Source organism: Melospiza melodia, chromosome 1, assembly GCF_035770615.1.
Source record: "Melospiza melodia melodia isolate bMelMel2 chromosome 1, bMelMel2.pri, whole genome shotgun sequence".
Lineage (NCBI taxonomy): Eukaryota > Metazoa > Chordata > Aves > Passeriformes > Passerellidae > Melospiza > Melospiza melodia.
This window is the reverse complement of record NC_086194.1, coordinates 155,990,296-156,012,021: the sequence shown is the minus strand read 5'-3', so window position 1 is coordinate 156,012,021 and position 21,726 is coordinate 155,990,296. Positions and strand designations below refer to the sequence as shown.

General features: G+C 36.9%; 1 protein-coding gene across 3 annotated transcripts; it reads left to right on the top strand.

Moving 5' to 3' along the window:
• Positions 1-858: 858 nt before the first annotated feature.
• On the top strand, positions 859-19,771 carry LRRCC1 (leucine rich repeat and coiled-coil centrosomal protein 1). 3 transcript variants are annotated; one of them, XM_063173048.1, is made up of 19 exons: positions 859-1,016; positions 1,098-1,303; positions 1,655-1,720; positions 2,475-2,642; positions 4,495-4,664; positions 4,765-4,974; positions 5,796-5,998; positions 6,707-6,878; positions 7,205-7,353; positions 8,392-8,596; positions 10,930-11,069; positions 12,339-12,540; positions 13,632-13,817; positions 14,979-15,153; positions 15,843-16,006; positions 16,854-17,062; positions 17,242-17,379; positions 18,718-18,853; positions 19,461-19,771. In XM_063173048.1, exons 1-19 carry the CDS (start codon positions 940-942, stop codon positions 19,590-19,592), a joined length of 3,108 nt encoding a protein of 1,035 aa, XP_063029118.1. In that variant the 5' UTR covers positions 859-939; the 3' UTR covers positions 19,593-19,771. The 3 variants fall into 3 exon arrangements, with proteins under 3 accessions (XP_063029118.1, XP_063029111.1, XP_063029102.1); XM_063173041.1 differs by lacking the exon at positions 1,098-1,303 and having other exon boundaries at positions 902-1,016; XM_063173032.1 differs by lacking the exon at positions 859-1,016 and having other exon boundaries at positions 1,179-1,335.
• Positions 19,772-21,726: the final 1,955 nt, after the last annotated feature.

Sequence of the window (21,726 nt, the reverse complement as noted above, 5' to 3'; positions counted from 1 at the left end):
GCATTTATTAATTTCCTAAATTGTAGTATGTATTTAGGTATGCATTTACCATGCATGATTAAAATTCATAATTAAAATACTAATAATCTAGCATTCATGATTGGGAAATTCAGCATAGCATATGTTTTACATGGCTGAAATAAGTAACTTTTTTATTTTCTGAGTCTCCTTTTCTGTGAATGCACACATATTATGTGATATCCAGCAATCTTCCAACTCTCTTATTCTGCCATGTACAGCTGGATTTGGATCACTATCTTAGAACAAATCAATGTTACGCTCAATGGAATCCTAAAGTACAGATGCAACTTTTTTCACTGATCATCCTAGCGTTTGATTTCTAGTACAAGAAAAGCATTCACAGAATCTCCCAAACAGCATCTTAATAAGGATTTTTTTTTTTTTTTTTAATTCCTGACAAAGCTGCCTAATCTCAAAAACCTCACTGACATTATCCCTTTGTGGCTGGGCACGGGACAGGCTCCCCAGGCAGGTGGCCACAGTTCCAGGCCCAGTTCCTGAGAGTTGCACAGCGCTCTCAGGCACACGGTGTGACTCCTGGCGACGGCCGCCGATGATCCCTGTGCGTTTCTGCCATCTCAGGATGTTCTGTGATTCTGTGACACTCTTAAGCGCTAACAAACACCAACGCCCCCTCCGTGTCCCCTCGAGAAGAACGCAAAGCAGTCCAGTCTCTAAACCCGGCCCCTTCCTGGGCCCATGGCAGGGAGCGGCAGGGAGCGGCAGGGAGCGGCCGGGAGCGCAGTGGAAGCACGGAGCTCGTCCCCCGCTGCCCCGCGTGCTCCGGCAGCGCTCCCTCCCCGCGGCCGCGCCTGCCCGCGGCGGGAGCGGACGCGGCGGCGGCGGGGCCATGAGGCGTTTTGTCCCGGCCTAAGGCGGGCAGTGCTGCCGTGGGAGACGAGGGAGCAGCGAAGCGAGATGCAGTCAGCGCGGGGGCCCGGCGGCATGGCAGGGATCCCCGGCGAGCTCAGCCTCATGGATAAGGGCGTTAAGAGGTGAGTGCGGAGGGGCCGGGAGAGGGGAGGCCGCGGCGCAGGGCCGAGCTGCCGGCTGACGGTGGGCTCCTCTCTCCGCAGCCTGAGGGATGTGTCCCTGAGCTCGGACCTGCACACGCTCAACGCCCACTGTAACCTCATCGCCAGGATCCAAGGGCTCGACCACCTCCGGAATCTGCAGCACTTGGATCTGTCATCGAACCAGATCCGCCGCATCGAGGGGCTCGGTTCCCTGGCTGAGCTGCGCACCCTGAGCTTGTCCTGCAACCTGCTCACCAAAGTGGAGGGTCTGCAGTGTTCATTTCTGTCCATTTAGCAAGTTACGAAGGTTTTTCTAAGAGTGGCATTAAGGTTTACTTCTGGAATGTTAGCTTATAATTAAGGTTATACCGAGTTAGTATGCTAGCCATTTTATAAAGTGAATTTTAAGATGAGTATGGGTAGACTTTATAAGCCTTATCATAGCAAAATGCCTTAACTTAGAATTAAAACCTGTTTTTTGTAATATGATTACAGATTAATGTCATAACTTGTAGTTATGATCTTTAAAGGTTCACTTTGCAAGTTTTGAATTTGATGAAAAAATGCATTTTTCTGAAAATCTTCCTGTTTCTACTTTTCCCTACATTTTTTTTTAGGACTGGAAAAACTCTTTAATTTAACTATGCTGAACTTGTCATATAATCGCATACATGATCTGTCTGGTAAGTGATGTTGCCATGTGCTGTGCAATACAAAGCATTTGTCTCACTTTAATTTTGAAACACTTGACCAAGTGTATTTTGAGAAGTTTCTAGCACTTCAAGTGCCAGTTCACTGAATAATACTAATACAGGTGGCAATTGCTGCTCTTCTCAGCTTTAAAGTTTTTAACACCAAAGGTTACTCTGAACTGGAATTTATTCTTCTATGTTTGGTGAGGCCAAGCTTGTCCAGGAAGTAGTACAGTAAACATTTCAGACTTAGTTCCAAAATATTCATATCTTTCATTTTTATAGAACAAAAATGCAATTTTCCATATGATATGGAAGTTCTCATATATCTCTGTTGAAGTGGTCAGTTGTTCTTACGATTTCATGCTACAAAATCATGAGAACTTGTAATGGAAAATCAAAAGAACATTGGTATCAATTTTGTTATTGAGCTTGTGTTATAAAATGAAACTTGAAGGAAAAGGTTTATTTTTACATGCTTTTTAACAGTCAGAGATTAATCTGTTTCTTTAAAGTTAGCTCACATAAGTAGCTTAAGTGTTGTACTCTGTGGTAGAGCAGCATAGGTAATTAACATGTAGAGAAGGAATATGGAGCAAGTGTAGTTCTCTCATTTCTAGTTATGATATATTATTTACTGAATATTTTTCAACAAGATGCCATTTGTTCTAAACCTCATAGTCTAGGACTGTAGCAGAAAACATGACTTTGTGGTTTTTTGGGGTTTTTTTCCTGAAATTTCCAGGATTTCGATCCCTTCATGGAACCAGACATAAGATTAGCCACATTGACCTTCACAGCAACTGTGTAAGCAATATCAATCACTTACTGCAGTGCACGAAGGGGCTGCGCTGTCTGACAAACCTCACGCTGGAAAGAAATGGAAAAGCCAATCCAGTTTGTCACATAGCAGGTATGGATCTGGTCTTGTGTAGATAATTTGTGCTCATTAGCTCAGTGATTTCCTTTAAGCTGTGAGCTGTTTTCTGAAGCTTGCAAATTCATTCGTAAACTGGCCAGCCTGCAGAAATCTAAATTCTGTCAAAATGATTTCATTTTCCATTTTAAAAAATCTTTTTTTTCCTGACAGCATATTCTCAAAACTGTAAATTGTATGCTTTGATAAGGCTCAACACTTTCACCTGTGAGCCCAGAGGAGGGCCACCAGCATAATTGGAGGGATGGAGCACCTCTCCTGTGAGGAGAGGCTGAGAGAATTGGGATTGTTCAGCCTGGTGAAGAGAAGGTTTCAGGGTGACCTAATTGTGTCTTTGCAGTACCTGAGAGGAGTCTAAAAGAAGGAAGGAGAGAGACTCTTTCCAAGGGCATGTAGTGACAGGACAAGGAGGAATGGCTTCAAACTGGAGTACGTTTAGATTAGTATTAGGGAAAAATTCTTTACTGTGAAGGGTAGTGAGGCACTGGAGCAGGTTGCCCAGAGTAGCTGTGGATACCCCATCCCTGGAAATGTTCAAGGACAGGTTGGATGGGGCTCTGAGCCACGTAGTCTCGTGAAAGAACAATAGTATTAATATTATAAGCTGGAAAGGTGGAGAACTCAAAGAATGTATGTAGAGATACTGAACTTTTAGGCAGAGGGCAGACACAGGAAATAGGTAGTCTGCTACTGCTAGAGACTGCAAGAGAAAGATAAGTACCAGTTAGCTTTTCCTTCTTTTCCCCCTGCTTTGGTTAGCAGTGACAAACTCTGGATACTCTGCAGTAATTAGCATTGTCATCCAATTAGGTGTCAGGTGTTTCACTAGGCAGCTTGGAGGCAAGTTAGAGAATGCATGTGGATGCATCACTTTCAGTTGCATTTGAGCTTCTGCTTTAGGGGTAGGTTTCGCAGGCCATTAAAATGTTATGGTTCATTAAAATGTCTAAGTTCAAACAAGTTAAATTGTAGCATTTTATATTTTCTTTGTGTATAAGAGAGGAAAGTCTCTTACAGGAAGGTGGAAGTGGAGGATTGATGCTTTTGCAAGAGTTCAAATGTAATTTGAAAGAGTGGGACAGTAGGAATTACAGCCATACAAAATAGCAATCATATGAGCATACAACTGATACAGGTGTAATGTATGTACAGTTAAAAAGAAACACCAGGTGTTACTGAGGAAAGCCAAATAAGGTTTTAAGTAATGTTTTTAAATGCACTCATCATGTTTTACAAATACATTGAGACACTACAGAAACAGTAACAGGACTATTAAAGTTATCTGATTAACTTAGAAAATGCCACTAGTTTTCTTCTGCAAGTGTTTATGTACCTCTTCATATCTGTCTTCGGTGACACTTTCAAAACTGTAGTGTTCAGCAGCCCAAATTCTAATCAATTAAAAGTGCTAACTTTGGTGCTTTACAGTTTCATAACACTTTACTTCATTCACTGACAAAGGATGAAGTTGTTTAAGCCCTTTCAGAACTTGTTTCTCTATTACATTTATCTACCCTTCCCTTGGTACAGCTGTTTGGGTGCAGTAGGCTGATGTTGAAACCTTGTCTGTGCAATTGCAGTGTGCTGATGGTGGCTGGGAAATCCCTGTGTAGATCAGGACTAGGCAGGCAGCTTCCCAGTTGATTTAATTTGTAATGTTGTCTGTTGAAAGCCTTGGGAGGGGAAAGGTGAGACAATTGTAGATAACTCACCACTTTTTTATTACCTCAAAAATGCAGTGAATCGTTTAAGATTATGAGGTACCTAAAATACACCAGGTGTCTTCTTGGAAGGTTGATTTCAATTTAAATGTGGTCTTTTTCTCAAGGTTATAGAGAAACTGTTCTTCAGTCATTGCCCCAGCTAACAGTTCTGGATGGAAGAAATACTTCTGGTGAGCCAGTGGACCTGGCAGAAGAGAACCGTTCGGATTTGCAGTGTTCAGAAGACATTTTGGGCTCTTTGGTTTCATCTGGGTGCCCTTCCACCCGAGATCAGGTGCCATAGTTTGTGTGTACTAGTTTTAAAATTGACACATTCTATTTTTATGTTGCATGCAGCATATTAATGCTACAAGAGTTGTCATATCTCCTGATAGAGCAATGTTCCCTTACCGCTGGCGACACCACACATTGACCAGGCGCTGGCTCAGTTTCGGCAGCGTTCAAGGGTACCAGTGCAAGGTGCCACCAGCTCCTCCACAGAGCTTCTCTCATCTTCTGAACCTGAGAAGACCCAGCTTGATAAAATACACAGTGAAATGAGGATTAAAAAAATAGAAGATCAGATTTTACAGATACTGCAAAAGGTGATTTTTTTTTTTATTTCTGTGATTGCACAGCAAGTTTTGTTTGTAAGATAAGGTGTGCCTCTCTGATAATGAAAAATTTGCTGAACCAGACTAGAGCATTTTTACTGGTATTATGGGCTGACTGTGCTAATGTGTTCTTAATCATTTTGAGGAGCTGGGAATAAAATAAAAATGAGTCTTTAAAATTGAAGATTGCATTTTGTATCATGAATCCTAAATCATTCCATACAGAATAAAAACCGTAGTGTATGGGACTAGCAGAGCTATCCGATCATGTTGTATTAGAAAATTATTTTTATGTTGTTTTTTTTTTTAAATCCTGAAACCATCCATGTACTAGCTGAACCAGAGTAAAACATGAAGTGCACCAAAGTGCCTGGATTATACAGTTGGTGAAAATTAATTTCACCAATAGGTCAACTTGGTCTGATATGCTTCTCATGTATTAGTTTCTGTTGTTAACATAGACAACATAAGTTTGTCAGGTTTGCTTGGTATTGGTGTTTGCAAGGCTTTTTTGGTTTTAAGTGCTGTGTTTGTTTCACATTTTTCCCCAACTGCCTAAGGATTTTACCAAACTTCAGGTATTTCAAATGGAAACAACTATATGTTCTCAAGCATCCTGGGTTTACTTTAGCTTTAAAACAATAAAATATTTCAGCAAGGAGGGAAGGGATTGTAAAAGTAAAGAACTGGAAGCAATTGTTCAGTTTTTGTCAAAATTATTTTGTATGAACTTTTTTAAAAATTGCACCTGAATAAGTGTTAGCCAATCAAAAATTGTAAAATTTATATCTAAAACTTTGATCTCTTCTTAGGTATCTGATAGTTCAAGACAGGAAGCTGCTCCAAGTGCTCTCAAAGCTAAGAGAGACACAGATCCAACTTCTGAGAGTGACAATGAAAGTGGAAAAGAGAACAACAGAAAGGTCATGAAAGGAAGCAAGATCCCCACTTACCGTAAAACTGCCTTATCTACAAAAGGTCATGCAAGTCATCTAAAGAAAAAAAATACTGGCAGGTATCTCAGTGTTTACTATATAAAGCCAAAATTAATGAAACTGAATATTGTCAGCATGAACACTGAAAATTGAAACATTTCACTGAAAGTGGTAGGTTGAGTAAATTAAGTCAATTAATAGTACCCTGAAAATGAGTAGCTACTGAGGCTTCATTCCGTTGTTTCTCCACATGAGCTGTTACTTTCTTCAGGTGAGAAGGAAATTGAACTGAAGATTCCTAAACACTTTGGAAATCCTAACAGCTTATGTTTATGTCTTTATTTTAAATTGTGGTGGCAAAAGAATTCTCCACAGATGGAACTCAGTAATTAAAAGATTCATGATGTCAGAACAGTAGTCAAGAATATATATTTTTGATGAAGCTAAGGATGCCATAGTGATTAGTTTGATTTGTACAGTAAATATCAGAAGTGATGAGTAGAAGACAATACAAATTGGATTATATTTGTTCAGTCAGCCACTGCAGCTCTACAGCTACTCTACTCTTCTAAAGTTATTTTGTGACTGTGTGGTCATGAGATGGCTTTAGGCAGCATCTGCTAGTTCTAAGTATCTTTTTAGAGCTGAATATTTGAATTTAGCTGTTTCTGTGGTCTGATTGCAAATTATTTTCTAAATGGTTTTGAACTCTTTAGTATTTAACTGCTGCACTAAACTGTAATTTTTTTTTCATTTAAAAGTGTCTGAATCCACTGTTACTCTTTAAGGTCTACATATAGGGAAGAGAAGAAAAATTCCTCAAAGTGTTCATGCTCCAGTGAGAATGACTCTCATTTTAAAGTAGTGGGAAGAAAAGCTGAAATACTAACTGGAAGACAGAGCAATATGGAAAAAGTAGAAGAATGTAATTCAAATCACATAGAGGAATCAACATACCGAGTAGGTTTTGCATAATTTCCAGTTAAATATATCTTCATCTGAAGCCAAACATATGTCTCCTGGTCAAACTAAAACTGTAGGTTACAAAAATAATTGCATGTAGATATTATCAAAAATAGTGGAGTTCTTGTAGTGCCAGCTTGGGAGATGTGTTTTATTTCACTTTTATGGGAGTTTTTGGCCTGGTCACTTGCACTTTCTTCTGTCATCCATGAATTCCAGAAAGACAAAAAAAGTCTTTTTCTACAATTATAAATATTGTTTATCATTTTTGGCTATGTTTGAATGTTTCCTAGTAAGTTGATGATTGTCACATTCTTGCTAAGGCACTGATTCAAGAACTGGATCAAGAGAAAGAAAAGAGGTGGAAAGCAGAGCAAGCAGAGAAGAAATTATTAGAGCATGTCAGTGAGCTACAGAAGCATGCAAAAGAAGAAAAGAATATTCAGAGTATGGCTTTATTCACTAGAGACAGGTAGGGAAATAATGCTATAGTCTAAGAGTTGGTTATGGTGGGTTTTTTTAGTTTCCAATAATTCATTTTGTAGGCTTAAGAAACAAGGACAGCTTTAAACAATATACTGGAAAATAAGGCATCAAGAAGTAGTGCTAAAATTTCTCTGAGTATTACCTAGTGAAATTCTCTTCTGCACCTTTCTTCCTGTTCTTGTCACAGAACAGTATCAGTATGCCACTTTCCTCTGTTTCTAGCCATTACTTTGCAAACAACCTGTATCACAACTATACCTTCAGTTCAAGCTCTAGTAGCTGTCCCATATCATACTTCTGCCTTCTGTGTCCCAGTCTCCCTTTCCACATACATCTAGAGCATTCTTTGCTTTTTTCTGCACGGCACATTAGAACAAAAATGTTTCTGGCAGGCCTAGAGTTAGCCCATAGGCAATGTATTGTGCAGGCAGGCCTAGCACATCGTCAGAGAGGAAGATGTCGTCATCCTTGTGTGTTCTGAGTGGCAGCCTTTCTTTTCCAAAGATCTCCTTATTCTTGGAGATGTCTGCTCCACTTGGCTTTTTCTTCGCTGTATTGTATTTATCAAAGCCTCATTTTCTTTTAGGAAGAACTAAATCATGTGCTTCCTGAGTTACCATCCATAACTGACTGTGAATATTTGCCTTTTTTCCCTTTTTGTTTTAGGTTCACTTCCTACCTTTATTTTATACCTATCTACATCTATACCATCTTCTCTAAGAGGCTTTTTATGTTCCTGTAAAGAAATGTAATACTGGAATGTAATTTCCTAAAAAATACATCTATGAGGTTGTCTCCCTCTCAGGTTTTTGAGAATGAATCTCCATATAGTAATGCTACACATGACTCTATTAATAGTTTTATCTCTTTAAACAGTTTTATATGACAGTGATATAAATAGTAAAACACAGTAAAAAACAAGATGTGTAGCTACAACAGCTACGAATGCCTTTTTCTCAATGTATTTGGCATGAAACTTACAAGTAAAACATTTATAATACAATTTCACTGCATTTATTCTCAGGTTAAAGGAATTGATATTGAAAGAGAGAGATGCCAAAGCAAGACTGCAAGAAGATGTCCAACAGTTGAAAGGTGAAACTGAAAGGCTTACTAATGAGCTAAATCAGGCAAGAAATAAAGAAGCAGAATATCAGAAGGCCATGCAAGCTTTAGAAGAAACACTATCCAAGATGGAGACACAGAGGTTGCAGCAGCGAGCAGCAGAGGTAAATATTTTCATGAGTGAATTATGCAGTGGCAACAGGGTGGCTACCATAGTCCTGAATACAAAGAAGTACTAGATTTTACCAACATTGAGTCTGAGTTTTCCAAAATAAAACCTGGGACTTTTTTTCTGCATAGTAGTAGTTAGTAACAGGTATCCATTTTAACTGTCCATTAATGTATTTTATAAATATAAATGTTAAATATAAATTTTATGGTGGCCTTAAGATAAAGGAGAACAAGTCCTATGTACTTAACACTAAGAGTTGATATTTTCTGAAAACAGAGTGATAAAGACAAGTTTCTAAAGTTGCTAAAATCAACAGACGTCTTACTACTGGGATGGAAATATGGTGGTTCTGTTTGTTTCACTGGCCTAAAGAATAAGATGTTTTTAATTGCAACCAGAGCAAAACAGTAATTGCTGAAAACATGAAAGATTCTGGTTAGTTTTTGTGATGTTTTGTGTTTGTTTGTTTGTTTGTTTGGGATTTTTTTTGTTTTATTTTTACAGCTGGAGAAGATAATGATGCTTTTGTAGTCAGAGGCTCTTTGTTAAGTATACAAATATATAAGATCAAGATGCTGGACCAGATACTGCCACTATTTCTTTGTGGGAAATTAATTGTTGAATTTTCAGTGTCCTCCAATACTCCTTTTGTTTGTTTATATTCCTGTGTTAATCCATTCCTATGGCACTTAATTTAGAGAAAATGAATCTTAACACATCCATCCTGAAAAGTCTTTGAACTGATAGTGTGGTGCTCTAGGAAGTGTTGATGTTTAGGTTCCCTGAAAGGAATGAAAATCAGGGAGTGTCCCGACAAACCCATCCAAGCACCCTCTACTTTAGGCTCCTGGTGGGGACTTGAGTGGCTCTTCCATTTCTTCCTTAGCTGTAGACACCCTGGAGCTATAATGGAATCTAGAAGTGACCTTCAGTTTAGATCAGGTGTCTGCCTGTCAGTTTAAAATGTACTAAATTTAGTGTGTGTGTGATTTTTTCTATCCCATAAGAATGAAAACACCTCATTGATGTATGAGGCTTTTTATTTTTCTTTTGATGAGTTTGTAGAAATAAGTCATCTCTTTTGATGGTAGTAACATTGTTTTTATTAAGGGAAGATCTTTTTTTCCTGTCCTTAAGATCCTGTAGCAAATACTCCTTAATAATTATGTTTTAAAGAATAATCATGGTGCTCTCAAAACTAAATCCTCTTTTTGAATGTTCAGATTTAATATACCTTTGGCCTATTCTATCAATTCCAAGATTAAGAAATTCTAGAATATTCCAGAGAGCTTTCTCATTGTATATTTCAGCAATTATTTTCAGAGGTAAATTACGGTTACTCCATGTAGCCACCACTATTTAAGGCCTTCAGTCAGCATTACTAGATGACTTCTTGAAGAGATTCAAGATGAGTAAGTTTACTATGCATCTAAATGTGTACCCTATTCCCTTGTACTTCCTTGACATTTTTGTCAAAATGTGTTCTTTCTTGTCATTTTTAAGTGCTTCAGTTTAGGAGAGAATTCCTTCACTTCTTCCACAAAACAAAGGAATACAGTGTGATGTGTCTAAAAGTTACTCATTAAATTATTAATGAAAAGGCTTAACATGTAGAATATAAAAACTTAGCCTTCTGAATTGTCCTGATTTTGAATTACCATTTAATGAGTAATCAAAACCTTTTTTATAACTTTTTTTCATATCTTTTTTCTTCATGTTGAATCAGAAAAGAGTTTCGTATTTAAAAGGCTTAAGTCTATAAAATGGAATTACTCATAAAAGCTTGCATCGAATGGAAAAGTGGAGTATGCCATCTGCTGTTTGTACCAATTCTGCATTTTTTGTAAAATCATTAGAAAGCAGCTCTGTTCAGCAGCTCTAAACTGTACAAATCAGAAAGATGGAGATTTTTGACAAAAGCGGAGTGTTAAAATGAAGTTAATGTTGAATACATCAAAAAATGTATTGTTTGAAACTAATACAAGTACTATAATAAAAGAGTTTCCAATTGCAGAAATTGTTCTGCCAATGCCCTTCTTCTTCCACGTCTGCAGGACACCTTGAAGTTCTTTACAAATTAAGTAAATGCCATTGGTTCTTTATCAAGGTTGCTGTTTGAGTTGTAGGAAGTTAAGACTTTATTTTAAACGTCTTATCTTAGATTTCTTCAAGTGTTACAATATATTAAGAAAAAACAAAACAAAATCAAACAAAAACACCCAAGCAAAAACTCTTAGAAGGTACCTGTTCCTTTGTGTTCTAGTAAAAAACGTGACAATTAGATTACAGTTTTAAGAAAATCTTGCTCTTGTCTTTTTGACATAGATGAAACAGTTGCAAGAAGCAGAGCTTAAAGCATCAGCAAATGAAAGAGAAGTACAGTTACTTCGAATATCTGTCCGACAACAGAAGGAGAAGGTAAAACAACTCCATGAGCTTCTTGTATTAAGAGAGCAAGAGCAAAGGTATGGGGTCATTATTTTCTTTTCACAAGTTAGTAGAGACGTTTGTGTTGCCAGCATGGTTTTTTGAATGTGTTCTAAAGTATGGATGCGTTTCTGTTTGGGTTTGGTTTGTTTTGGGGTTTTTGATAAGTGGGAGAGATGGTCATTGTGAAAACGTAGATGTCTTCCTACACATTTTCTTGCTCATTTAGGAATATCTTGTAGATTCCTGACTCGTAAGTTCATGTAGGCAACTTCCAGCCTTTCATGTGAAAGGTTTTTCTCTTACAATATGGCCAAATTCTTTATTTTAAATACTTGATCTGTAATCCAGGAATAATCAGATAAAAATAAAATCATATTTGAATTACTGACTGAAGAGCTGCATATGCTACAATAACACAAAGTATTCTGCAGCCTCTGCAGAACCTTGCTTGTTGGGTGGCGTGTGAGTTACTTGCCTGGCTGTTTTCCTCTTTGAAAATTTCCCTTTTTTGGAGAATACTTGAGGCTAAGTTCTGTGGTGTTCAGCTAATACAATCAGATGTGTGTAAAAACTATATCAAGAATACCATAAGGTATAGCATTATATAAGGGAGGTTATTAATAAAATAAGCTATTTAAATTTGCTAATTGTACAAGGGAAAATGTACTGTCACCACAAAAATGGCAGGTTTAGATAGGAAGAATCTTACAGCTTTATTTTGAGAACTTAAAATAATTACCTCATAAAACTCCAAAAGATATAATGTGAAGGACAGTGGGTTTTTTTCTTTTGCTTTAAAGTAGATGAACAGAGTAGCATTGAAGTACAGGGTACATTTTTTTCAACATTGTCCTTTTAGGTCCCTGTTGCTGCTGCTTTGCAGGTTTTGGGTCTGAGTGAATAGCAGCAGTTGTTGGGTTGTTGGTGACTGACTGCAGAGTAGGGCATCTGGCTGTACAGGGCTTTCCCTTATTCCAATGTCAGTTCCAGACATGCTGTTTGTTAACAGCAAAGCATACAAGTGCTAAATCCCAGCAAAAGCACAATTGAATAATTTCTACAATGTTTGAATTAAAAAGTAAGGATATTCCTTTGGGTGTTTTTAACAGTAGTCAACAGAATTTTCTTCATGCTAGGGCCATTGTCAGAGAAGACTGAAGGCTGTCTGTGAGATGACAGCCTTTATTATGTATTTATTTATTATGTAATTCATTATCCTTGTTCAGTAAGACCAAGGAAATTAATTAAAACAGCATTGTGAGATCCTGCAGTTCATATCTCAAGTGTATGCTTGGTAATTTCAGGAAAGAACTTGGAACCCGAGTTGCTTTGAATGGACCTGAATTTCAAGATGCTTTGTCAAAAGAAATGGCTAAAGAGGAGCAGAGGCATGAACAGTGTGTTAGAGAATTGCAGGAGAAAATTAACATGTCAAACCAGAAGTACAGAGAGTTAGAAGATGAATTTCGTTTAGCTTTAACTATGGAAACAAAAAGGTTTAAAGAGGTAAGACTAAGAGAACATTTTATCTCACACTAGGTGGGGTTGTAGTTCTCTTAAATGTGTTGGGTTTGGGTGGATATTCTAGGTGTGGTTTTTTGGTGTTTTGCTGGGTTGGTTGTTTATTCCTGTGATCTTTGCTCCAAGGATTCATGCAAGAATACTGGTAGAAAGATTTGAAATATCAGTGATTAGAACAATGAGAGCAAATGCCAAGTGAGCATTCAAAAACCCCAACATTTTTGTTCATATGAAGAACTCAATCACTTAATCAAAAGAAATTTTAAGAACCCCTTCTGTCTGATGTTACTAATTTCTTTTAAAATATGTTGACCTTCAATTAGAATATATTCAATTACAGTAAAACCTCTTTATTGGTTTGTGTTTTGATAAGTTTATCATTAAATATATATATACAAGTGTATTTAGTAATATAGTTCCTTATTGTGTAAATTTTCAAAATTGAATTTTAGATATATATTTTGAAACTCAAATTCAAAACTTGCTTGCTAAATTCCTCAAGGAATTTTTTTCTGTGGCTAGTATTTACATTTTTTCATATGTTAAATAAAATATTAAATTCTTCACCTTAAACTTGGTTTTCTTTGATTTAAATAGATGGGAAATTGGGAGAAGACAGGGGTTTTACCCTTCAAAACTTTCTGTTGCAAGAAAGAAAAGTCTTGAATTAACTTTGTCCTTCTTTTGTGATTTTAATGTCAGTTTTAACAATGAGATTAAATCAAGGCATTGTTTTTAGCTCCCAAGTATGGTTTTTCTGCTCTGCTTCCCATCTACCCATAATTTTTTTTCTGTGTGTTGGGGTTTTTTTTTTGTTTGTTTGTTTGTTTGGAGTTTTTTGTTATGTTTGTTGGGTTTGGGGTCTTTTTACAAGTACGCAGCTGGGCAGAACCAGTTTTTCAAGTTGGAGGTTCACAAATAAACCAGAAGAAAACTGGTTCCAGTCTATCACTAATTTCCTATAGAGCTGATGAATTTCTGTGTCTTCACTTGAAATTCGAGTGTCAGTTATGTTTATATATGCACCTTTTTTCCAAATAGTAGCATTTTTCAAGTCTTGTCTTCTAAAATTTTAGGTAAAGCAGGGGTTTGAAAAAGCTTCTGCTGATTTAGTTGAACACAAACAAGCCCTGTTTGAGTTGGAACAAAGGGAAAAAGACATGGCAAGTCTGATCCAAGACCTGACAAATTTAGTGGAAGAACAGAAAGCAAAAATTGCAGAATTAACAAAATCAAATGAAGAAGCTACAGCAAACCTAAAGGTATTTGTTTCAAAACATTTCAATTACCCAGATTATTTTTTGTGATGTTTCATCTGTAAAAGTTAATGATTCCATACAAGCTTGATTAACTAAAACACACAGGTTTCCTATTGTACTTAAATGCAGTAGTGCACACCAGCTTTTATTCTTGCATCTTGCACTTCTGTTTCTCACAAACACTGCTCCCCATATAGAACAATGTCAACTCACTCATGTTTTGGAAAGTGAACTCCTTGCCCTTTGAGCAGTAGAAGTTTTTACATATCAGTTGGGCTACATTAATAGCCCTTATAAATTCAAAGAAATGGAACATGCTTCTGCACTGGTCACTTATACGAAGTAAAACTAATTGAACAAATAATGCAATGTAGTTATTAGCAGCTTAGTATCTCCTAGTTGTATAATATTAGCATTATTTGTTATCTACTGAGTGTCAGATTTTAATCTTAAATCCTGTGGGCACAGTTGTTTTGTGATAACATATTCTAGCACTATTATCTGTAAATATTTTTTTTTAATTTAAAGGACATAACTTTTGAATGGTTGTGTGATCCAGTCTAGCTTTGTGCTAAAACTTGGGTGGAATAGAACCCCTACACAGCTGCTTCTAATCTCCCCTCTACATGTTGTTGTTGCTAGGATGCCCAAACATTTTGTTGTTGTACAGAATATGATTCTGCCAGTCAGTGATGCTTTTAAGAATAAAATTGAAAAATACCTATATTAAATAGCTGTAATCTGTAAAACAACATGTGGCTGGGCTAATTGAAGATACATATTTATCTTTGGAAATGAAAGTATGTCACAGCTTCTGTCTTCTTCTGATTCAGTGTTTAATATCTTTATTTTACTTTGCTTTTCTTGACTTATGCAGTTATAATTCTAAACTGCTTTTTATTATGACATTAATACTTTAGAGTGGGTATTTAGAAGTCAGCTTTACAGTTTTCTGGGACTGAAGTATGTCTGTTTGAAGAAAGCATTTGTGTTTCACTACTGGAATGAGGTGCAGATAGAGCCCTGAATGCAAGCAGAATATTTCTCAGTTAACTTAATTTGGTGTATATAAGGATTACTTTCCTAATCCCTTAGTATTGATTTGAAATTTTGCATATTGCTTTAAATGATCTTACTGTCTTTTCCCAATGTTTGTTTGTACAGTGTCGAACTGGAGAACTTGAAACTGTGATTGAGGAGGACAAACAAAAGGCTGTTCAAGTTGAACTTCTAAAAAAGGAAAATGTTAAACTTGTTTCCCAGCTGACAGCCCAGGAATCTGTGATTGATGGATTAAAAATGGAAAGAAAAATATGGGGGCAGGAGTTGGCAGAACAGGGTAAAATAGTGTTTTTTTTTCTTTTGCAGGAGAAAAAAAAGGTGTTCAATATCTTATGTTTCAGATAAACACTCCAATAGAGTTTTAATCATGACAAGGTCCTTGGATGCATTCCTGATCTTACCCAGTTGTAAAGATGATGTGCAACAATAAATGTTCTGTGGCACATGGGCTGATACAGGATCTGTAACGGCACTTGTGGGAGTCAGCTGTGAATACAGTTTATCTGTTTCCTGAAAATGTGAAAATGCCATGAAGTTGTACAAAGAACTTTTAAACATGAAACTAGCAAAACAAGGATCTGTAAATAATGTTATGTAATGCTTTTTGTCTAGCAGGGAAATCTAATATGGAAATTTCAGTATATCTCTTAAAACAGTGTTAAATGCTAGGAGAAAAAATGTTTGGGCATTTTTCATTTTTCTCTATTCCTGTGATTCAGCACCACCTTGTGGTCTTTAGTAATAATTATTGTCAACTATTTTTAGAGAAGTTTTCATAAAGGATAAAACACAGACCTTCAGTTCTACATTTCCTCTTAAGTGTTACCTACCTACAGAGTAAATCCCTACAGTGTTTCCAGTGGGAAAAACAGTCAAACCTTTGGTTTGTAAGGTTCTTACCTTTGCCTCCCCCAGCCCAATCTCCCAACATTCCACATCTTGACATCAATATCCTGTTTTGTCCAGGAGCTCATCTTGCACAAGATCGGGGGAGACTGGAGGCAAAAATTGAAGTTTTAACAAATGAGATTGACACATTAAAAAAGCAAAAGGAACAAGACAGTGATACCATAAAAATTAAAAACAAAATAGTGGATGATCAGACAGAAACAATTAGGAGACTAAAAGAAGTAAGTAAATCTGACAATTTGTGTGCTTAACTTTCACTGCAAGTCTTAATTTTAGCTATGACAAACCCTTTGATAAAAGCTGGGTCTGCAGTTAGAGTTTTCTGACTCACAAATGACAATCAGGCTGTCAGTGGCAATTCATTTCACTGAGAGCAGAAGAGGGCTTTTTATTAAATAGATGCACAGTGATATTACTTTGAATCTCTCATTGAACCATATTTATATACAGACTTTCTTCTCTTTGCTTCAGTGTATTCTTGATAATGATTTTGCGAGGGGTGAAACTAGGATAGCATTATTCTGAGTGTTTAAAAGAAAAGGAAAAATAATTTTTAAAAGTTTGCTTCACATTTATTTTATAACATAAATATTTTTTATTTAGTTAGTTCTTGTAAAATAGTATTTTGGCATCAGAAGTAATATGTTTTGTCCCAGTAATTCCATTTGTCTCATTTAGAGACTTAAAACTTTAGCCTAATAATCAAAGTTTTATAGCATGTTATGCCAAAATTAGATGCATTAGTAATTGTTACACAGATTGTGAGCTCAGTAGATTACATATAAGTTGTTTATTCAACTCTTATGTAGAATAAGAGTTCAAAATAACTTTTTTCTTATCTTGCTTTCAACTTCAGATTTATGTTTTGATGACTTTTTTTAAAATTCAGACTTCTTTCAGATGAAGATGAAGTAACTGACTATCACTTTACTAAGTGTTCTTCATAGATTCAGAAGACTAAACTTTTATGTTCTTTGCTTTATTCCATCATAGACTAAACACATACTCTTAAGGGGTAACAATAAAGTTAAGGAAGTTTGTGTGTTCTAAAATACTTGTCTTCTAAAGGGCTTACAAGAAAAAGATAAACAAATCAAAAAACACCATGAAGAAAATCGGGAAGCTCAGAAATTGCTTCAAATACAGTTGGATGAAAAAGCTGCTGAATGTGAAAACCTAATGAAAAAATTAGAAAGGCAAAATGAAAGAAAAGAGGAATTAAAGCAACTGCTAGAAGAAAAAGAAGTAGAACTTGATGACATTAAGAATGCACACAGGTAATACATAAATATCACAATAATTCTTTGGGATCATTGTATGCAACACTGCTCTGAAGTTATTCTTGCTTGCTATAAAAACCCACAGAAATGAGGAAAAATGGAAGCATGTGAAACTCTTCTGCCTTCCTAACAAGTGGTATTTACATTCATTGTAAGTATGTGCATTTTCTTTTCAGTGCACTGAAAAAGAGGTGGCAAGGTAAAGGAGAGCTGTTAAGCCAGCTGGAGATGCAGGTTAAACAAATGAAGGAGAACTTTGATTTCAAAGAGAAGAAGCTGATTGAAGAGAGAAATAAAAGTCTTCAAACTCAAAGGTAAACACTAATAATTTATTTTGTGACTACTCAGTTACTGTAGAGTTGCACTATTAATAACTGTGCAGAAGTGCTTGATTATGGGGTGAAACAATATGTAATACCTTTTTAACTACCTGGTGAGCCCAGTTACAAACTGGGCCTAGAAGGAATTCTTGCTGTAGAGATGGAATGGAATTGGCATTCAGTTAGAGCAGCTCTATGGAATTGGCATTCAGTTAGAGCATTTGGCATCTGAACATCATTATTTCCATTTTCTTTGAAAATGACCTCATACAATTGGCCTTGTCCCATCAATCCAAGCTGCCCTGATCCCTTCTGTAGAGCCTTCCTGCCCTCCAGCAGATCAACACTCCGGCCCAAGTTGGTGTCTGTTAATCACTGTTTCAGTCTGTGACAGACTGTTTCTAAATTACCCATCATTCTTTTCCCATACAAATAGCAAGATTAAAAATTTATTTTCTTGTTCCTCTTACTGTCAATTTCTTCAATTAATTAATAGTTAAATATGAGATGATACAGAAACTAGTACTCATAATCTGAAAAATTATTTCATATGCTTCTGGAATGATGGAGAAGTTTACTAAACTGATGATTTTCACTTTATTCTTTGGCCCCCTTCTCATGTTTTTCTTCCTTCCTCCCAACTATTCTTGAAAAAATACCAGCTAGTTAATAAGACTGCATAAAAATTAAAAAAAACAGAACCATAACAAATCAACAACAAACAACAATAACAAAAAAGCCAAACAAAACAAACCACCTCAAACAGTCAGTAGTATTGGGGTTTGAAACTTGCAGAAGATCAATAGTGAAAATGACATTTTTGTTCTAAATAATTCTGGTTTGTTTCAGAATTTTCTTGTAAATTAATTGTATAAAATTGCCTTGCATTTTGTTCCTGCATATTTAAGAATTATCCCTTATGAGCAGAATTTGCTTGCAGTTAAAGAAATGCTTCTTTGTGGTGAAGGAGACACTTTTCTATTTCTGTGAGACACGGGCTCACAGGCTGTTCACAGGATCACACAGTTCATTCACTTCTTGGGAACCAAAAGCAGAAGGAGATATTTGAAAATACGTGGAGTTCTTGTCCATGTTGACAGTAGCAAGCCCCAATCTTCATATCCTTTGCTAGTGATTAAGTGTCTCTCCTTAGAGAATGCCAGAGTGCATAAAGCTAGAAATTGTACTTGAACAAACAGGACACTTCTGATGCCAATACGTAATTGTATTCATGCTTATGTTATTAAAACCTTATCAAAGGCAGAACTGGACAGAGCAAAATACTTCAGTTGTTTGCAGGACAGTGATTTTTTTTTTCAATAATTTTTTTAGGATTGCTGTGGAAAAGCTTCATAAAATGGATAATGCCTTCAGAAAAAAACTTGAGTCAGTTTTGGCAGCACATCAGGAAGAACTCTTGCACCTGGAAAATGAAAAGGAAAAACAAATTGAAGCAGCAAATGAAAAAGTAACACTCAATTTATACATTTTTATTGTATTTGCATTTTATTCTACAGCTGCTACAAGAGTGGTGCTTGGAAGTCTCCTGTTTGAATCTGTCAGGCTGACTGGATGGAAACAGTCCTGGTTTAGTACTCAATCTTTGCACAGCAAGAAAATCTCTAGACTTGTGCCTTTGTAATGTTTTATATTCAAGCAGAGTAAAGCTCCATGCTATGCAGCTATTATGAATCAATAGCTAAACATTTCCTTATCCATACAGGCAAGAGTAGTGTTGACTATGCCAGATAATCCATTTAACTCACCTGTGCCAACCTCAACTGTTACTGTTTCTGTCATCTACTCCATTCTTCCTTAGCATGACAGCTGATGCTTTTTTTCCTTAATAAGTTTTCTGTATTGATACAGTACTTGCTACCTCCTAGCAGATTAATAATTTTTTTGAAGAAAAAATTCTGCTTTTGAATCCAATATCAAGAGTAATGCATTGCATATTCAAACATAAGCATGTAACTCTTGCATTGCTTATCAGTGTTAAAAATTGCCAAGATTATATGGGTTTAGGTGTATTAAGAAAAGCAAGAATTCTACTTCATCTCTGTGTGCTCTTTCAGGTCTATTCTGTCGAAGAAGAAATGCGGGAGCTTCTGCAAGAAATGGCAAACAATAAAAAAGCCATGGAAAATAAAATACGACGACTTACAAATGCACTGAATGATATTCAACAAGACTTTGAGGATTATTGATATTTATATTAAAATGTATGTTACTGTTTCATATTCCCCAACAATTACACAAGCAGTTTCATCCACTACAATGCATTTGTCCTTGTTTTCTAGAGAATTAAGTCTTTGTTGTATGTTTAATAGTTCAGGGAGCAAACAAGTGTTTTTACATTATTTTCATAATAAATAGTTATTTCTAACCTTTGTTTATTTTTAACTGCTTTCAAAATAGGTCAAAACACATATAGATGAAAAGCATCATATGAAATTAGGAATTAGCATGTTTAATAAGAGAAAAGAAACTTGGAAAGTTCTAAGCCAAAAGCTTGAAGCTTTGCTTCAGTGAGGTAGATTCTTGTAATAGGAGAACCAAGAATACTGAATCACAGACGGGCTTGTTTTGAAAGGGACCTTAAAGATCATCCAGTTCCAACATCCCTGTCATGGGCAGAGATACCTTCCACTAGACCAGATTGCTCAGAGCCCCATCCTTCCTGGCCTTGAATACTTCCAGAGATGGGGCATTCACAGCCTTTTTGGACAACCTGTTCCAGTGCTTCACCACCCACACAGTAAGGATTTTTTTCCTATCCGGTAATCTCAACCTGCTGTCTTTCAGTTTAAAACCATTCTCCCTTGTCCAGTCACAACACGCCCTTGTAACTAGACTCCATCTTTCTTGTACCTGAAAATGTCTTTAATTTGCCACTGCTGAAGAATGTGCAACTCCTGCACTTCAGAGTGGCTTTTCTGGAAGTGTAGTTTGGTTTTCTCCACAGCAATAGGCTCCCTACCAGGCTTTTGAAATAGAGGACATAATAACCTAAGAGCTTCTTAAGGAAGCAAAAAATAAGGGTTATGTTAATATATTGTTAGACTTATTTCATGGTGGAGTTTTTACCATCTCTGCAGTACTCAGGTGTTTACTTCATTTGCTTGTTCCCAGAAGATCCTAAACTGCTACTAAACAACCCCATCCTCAAGCACTTTGATGCTGCTGAAGTGAAGGGAGCCGTGAGCAGTAAAATCACGGGAACACGCCGGTACACCAGGTGGAGCTATTTCCTCTCCCCTTGCACCTCGCTGTAGCTGCAGCAGAGTCCTGTTGCTCCAGTGACCGTGGCAGCCCCTAAGCTGACTTTGCCATCAGTCGTTTAGAACCCAAGCTTCAGTGCATTAGCGCATTGGCACAGTGCAACTGATGGTGCATTTCGGTGCACAGCAGCCCTTTAAAAGTACTTTATTTAGTGCTAGTAAAAAGCCCTGGCCTTTGGGTAACTGTGTTAGGCCTGCTGGGTTTGTTATTAATTTGTTAATGAAAGCTTGCTGTGTGAACCAGAGCTTGATACCAGCTGCTTCTTGTTATGAGGTGCAGCTTAAGGGACGACAAAGGCCTTGAAAACATGGCCACAAGTTAAAAGCAGAAGCCATGGCAGTGAAAACAACGTCCTGATGATCAGTGACTAGTCTTTAACAAAGCACAACATTGAAATCCGGGAACAAACTCTGATTTAAAAATGGAAGTAGCAGTAGCAAAGCAAAATTTTAAAAATGGCAGCCTGACAACAGAATGAGGTGCCTGCAAGAGCCTGGGAAAACACCCCCCCACTCTGCTTTGCATGGGGGGAGGTGTGTAGGGCTGGGACTTGGCCAGAGATTGCAGCGTCTTAGAAAAGGGTAAACTTCCAAATTTGTGGAAGGGACAGAAAGCAGACACCTGCTTCAGCTCTGACTCCCTGCATGGAATTCCCACACCTCACCCATGAAAACACCAGGAGTGAGCCATCAGCAATAATGGGGTGTCTGCAGTGTGGTATCCTCAGGTAAGGTAGAAGAGAGCTGTTAAGAGAGCTTGGAATCTGTGCCATTGGTTTATAATATGTGAAAATTAAGAAATACTGGTAATGGTTAGCAGAGTGTAAGAACAAATCCTAACTATAAGTTTTCTAAAAACAGAAGAATTCTTTCTTACTGTTGTGCTCTATATACTCCATCCACAATATGTGAGGGAAATGCTCACCTGGAAAGCTGTTCAATAGTACTTTCATGGTTATCATTGCTGCAGAAATCATGCACCACTTCAGAGTGCTTTTCTGGCATGTTGATCAAGTGTTTCCTGGGGAACTTCTTTTTCTTTGCTTATTATTTGACCAAG

Bases quoted from the DNA above. Each gene is read 5' to 3' on its own strand.
- LRRCC1 (XM_063173048.1), top strand. From the start codon at position 940: ATGCAGTCAGCGCGGGGGCCCGGCGGCATGGCAGGGATCCCCGGCGAG. The intron at 13,818-14,978 runs GTATTTGTTTCA...TTGTTTGTACAG, and splicing joins AAGCTACAGCAAACCTAAAG to TGTCGAACTGGAGAACTTGA. The intron at 16,007-16,853 runs GTAAGTAAATCT...TGTCTTCTAAAG, and splicing joins CAATTAGGAGACTAAAAGAA to GGCTTACAAGAAAAAGATAA.